At 36.4% G+C, this 3,526-nt stretch overlaps 1 protein-coding gene across 1 annotated transcript; it reads left to right on the top strand.

Moving 5' to 3' along the window:
* Positions 1-546: 546 nt before the first annotated feature.
* LOC105783580 (60S ribosomal protein L18a-like protein) lies at positions 547-3,256 on the top strand. The gene is made up of 4 exons (XM_012609120.2): positions 547-919; positions 1,815-1,890; positions 2,586-2,700; positions 2,939-3,256. Exons 1-4 carry the CDS (start codon positions 706-708, stop codon positions 2,993-2,995), a joined length of 462 nt encoding a protein of 153 aa, XP_012464574.1. The 5' UTR covers positions 547-705; the 3' UTR covers positions 2,996-3,256.
* The last annotated feature ends 270 nt before the right edge of the window (positions 3,257-3,526 follow it).

Genomic DNA, 3,526 nt, shown 5'->3' with positions numbered 1-3,526 from the left:
CACAAATTCTTCTCAAATAGCATCCTGCTAGAAGCGATTTTATACTATTTGATCAGAAACGTCAACTCGAAATTATTTCTTCCAGGACCTAAAAACCCTAAAAAGCCTGAACCTTAAACCTTAAAAGCCAAAAAAACCTAACGTGGGAAAAACGGAAAAATCACGTCCCCCGTAACGCGCTACGTGGCGTCAGGAAATCGTGTCACGTCGTATGAAGTTGTCGACGTGGCGTAATCGCATCCTTGAGGGCGCAATTTGTTGCCACATCAGCAACTCGCGCTGACGTGGACGCGATTTCCTGGCGCGTACCCTGACATCGCGCTGACGAGGACGCGATTTCACGGCAAATAGACCATTCTGATAAATAATTAAATAATTGGCCCATTTCGATAATTTTTTAAAAAAATAGCTTTTATTGATAAATTACCCTTTAAAAAAAAATATGTTTAACACCCTATAAATTATTTTATTCACAAAAGATTGAAAACTTAACCGCTTTCAGTTTCACACGTAAATATTTTAAAAGATAAAAAAGCCTAATTATTTTAGTCAAATTCACAGGACAAACCGATAGCTAGGCCTAGGCAGCTTCCTCAATCTGATCCCACCATTCATTCAAAACACCAAAAATCTTACTATCAAAGTAATCAATTTTCCTTTTCCAGTTGATCCAGATCCCAGTCAAAACTCTCACAGAGAAGAAACATGAGTGGTGACGAGAAAAACCCGGCTGTAGTTGTAGATCACCAGCATCATCAATATGGGACTTTCCAAGGAGTATCCAACTACCCTCCTCCACCTCCTCCCCAGCACCATGGCCCGGCTATTGGGTTTCCTCAGCCTGTTCCGCCGCCTGGCCTCCATGAGCCCTCTGCTCCTCCTCCACAGTATTACCCCCAAGGTTATCAAACCGTTCCAGGTAGGCTTTGTCTACAACTAAGAAGAAAATAACTTTGTTCTTGTGATCAGTCAATCAAAGGAAGGATTTTGAGATTTGGATTTTTGTTGGTTGGAATGATTAACATGTTTCTTAAGATGAAAGATCCATTTTTTTTTTTATGGTTTAGAAGAAAGGTGTGTTTATATATTAGGTGTTTTATAATTATAGCAGAGAAAGAAAAGAAATAACTGCATAGATATATAAGCAGCTCCTTTTTATTTTGTATTTGATGCAATAGAAAGACTTTCTGATTCTTTAGGATGAGTGAATTTTGTAAAATGTTGACTTTACGGATTCGGGTTTTTGATGGATTGAAAGAAAAAGAGGGTTTTGTAGGGGTGGGAAAGATCCAAGTTTTGCTATAACTAGAAGTTTCATAGTAGCTTAAGAAGAAGGGAAGTAGATTTCAGAGAAAGAGATAAAAGCATATAAATAATATACAAGTCATTATTGATCTGCGAACGCCCTTGAACTTGAGGGAAACATGTAATAAAACCTCTCAGGAACTTATGAAAAGCTCTAGATTTGACTGTTCTGAATATTGTTGCAAGAACAATAGTTCATTTCTAATCATGCATAACTTGCTTCTGGCCTTCTATCAAATGTGAGAAGATGCCCCATGTGATGAAAAATCTTAGGTTGCTAGAATTCATTCAAAGAATTAGAATGTTGTGATTCATGGATATGTATCATAAGATCAGTGGTTTTGTAATTCAAGTTGGTCTGTCCGAGTTCCTTTTCTTGTATATAATTGTGTTGAGAGCAAATTTCAAGAAATGAAATGTTTCTTCCTTGTGTTCAACAAATTCTGCATTAAGTTAATGAAAATTTTATCTTCTTGATATGCTTTCACCTTGATACCTTTGATGTCTAGGTTATGCTGTTGCTGAAGGAAGACCTGTAAGAGAGCGTCGTCTACCATGCTGTGGCATTGGTTTTGGATGGTTCTTGTAAGTCATATGTAGCTATTGTTTTTAAATTTTTTTGAACTATAATGTTAAACAAAATAACAACTTAATGAATATGTCGTTAGACCGTCAATTTAAACAAATTATTTTCCTCTACATCCAATTGTTGTGGGTTAATGAAAAACTCGACGAAGATAACAAAAGACAACGAGGAAACGTATAGGTTGGACAAATGGGAAATTAATATGTCTACTATTTGACTGGAGATCTCCCGTCACATTGGGAGGACCAATTTTGTAAAATGCTGTGATAATAGCTATGACTTAGAGCATCGCGTTTCATGGGACTATGAAGAAACTCTTTTAATAAGGAGATTGGTACAGTGGATGCTTGTTAATTACAAGAAAAAGAAAAACAGGGTATGTTTATGACATGGGAATGCTGAAACTTTTCCAAGTTTTTTGATATATATGGTGCACCAGAATCCTGTACCTGTGTCAAGGAAAATGAAGCTTGAGAGGAATAAATGTTATGACAGCTGCTAGACACCCCAAATTTCAATTGACACTTCAATATGTACCCAAAACCTGAATCTGGTGCACAATCCGTGTGACATGTATTTTTATACAAATCAGCATTATATTTATTATTGTATTGGTTATTGTTTTCTGAATTCCTAGCTACTATTTAAGTAGTTTATGATTCTCTATCTATAAGAGGAGTATACTTCTTTGAAGGTTTATCATTGGTTTCTTCCTTGGGGCCATCCCCTGGTACATTGGATTGTTTGTTCTACTTTGTGCGAGGATAGACTACCGAGAGAAGCCGGGATATATTGCTTGCACAATTGCCGTGAGTATCTTTTCTGTCAGTCTTTCTCAATTTTGTGAAGGCCATACTGCATTGACATGACTATAACCTGTCATTTATATAATTTTATGGATACTATGTTTAGATTCTACGTAAATATATTATCCTTTCCTGTTTTTGTGTCTTCTACGCTAGTTTTTTGAGTATACTCTGTTGCCTCCTCTCTTCCTCAAGTGAGGTTCTTGAAAACCCATTTAATGAGAGACTGCTGCTTGTGCAGGCTGTTCTTGCTACAATTGCTATTATCCTTGGTGTAACGAAGGGAATCGATGATTGACAAGCTCTTCCGAGTGGGAAAATAATGTATATTTCCTTGTAAGCTATCTTTATGTCGAATTGGTTTAAGAATCAGTGTGAGCATTAGTGATGTTTGTTTTATCATTGCTCCGATAGCAATGGAGATTGTTAAATTAAACTTCTACATAGATTTATTATTAAGCCGATAGAAAGTGCATATGTTAAGTTGTATGATACACAGGGTTTGCAATGTTCATATGGAACAGGGAAAACATGGTTCAATTTGATATTGTTTGCATAAGTGGGCTTATATGCTGTTTGAATGTTAATTGCTGTTGAATTTTGGGGCATCTAATTAGTGAAGTTGTTGAGCCTATTGGCAAAGCAACAATTAGAGTTACTTTCCCATTACATGTGATGTTCTTGAAGAAGGTATTTGCAAAACCATAGGGGCTTGGTCGGGTTTGAATCAAATCAGGTTATTTAGTTCTTTTAGTCAGCTCTGAACAGACATAAACTTTTATTAAAAGAAGCTGCTGAAAAAGGTGGGAAGTGGGAAAGCATTTAGGCA

This window comes from Gossypium raimondii, chromosome 13 (genome assembly GCF_025698545.1).
Source record: "Gossypium raimondii isolate GPD5lz chromosome 13, ASM2569854v1, whole genome shotgun sequence".
NCBI classification, from domain to species: domain Eukaryota; kingdom Viridiplantae; phylum Streptophyta; class Magnoliopsida; order Malvales; family Malvaceae; genus Gossypium; species Gossypium raimondii.
The sequence above is the reverse complement of the archived record's forward strand: the minus strand, read 5'-3'. Positions and strand labels throughout refer to the sequence as shown.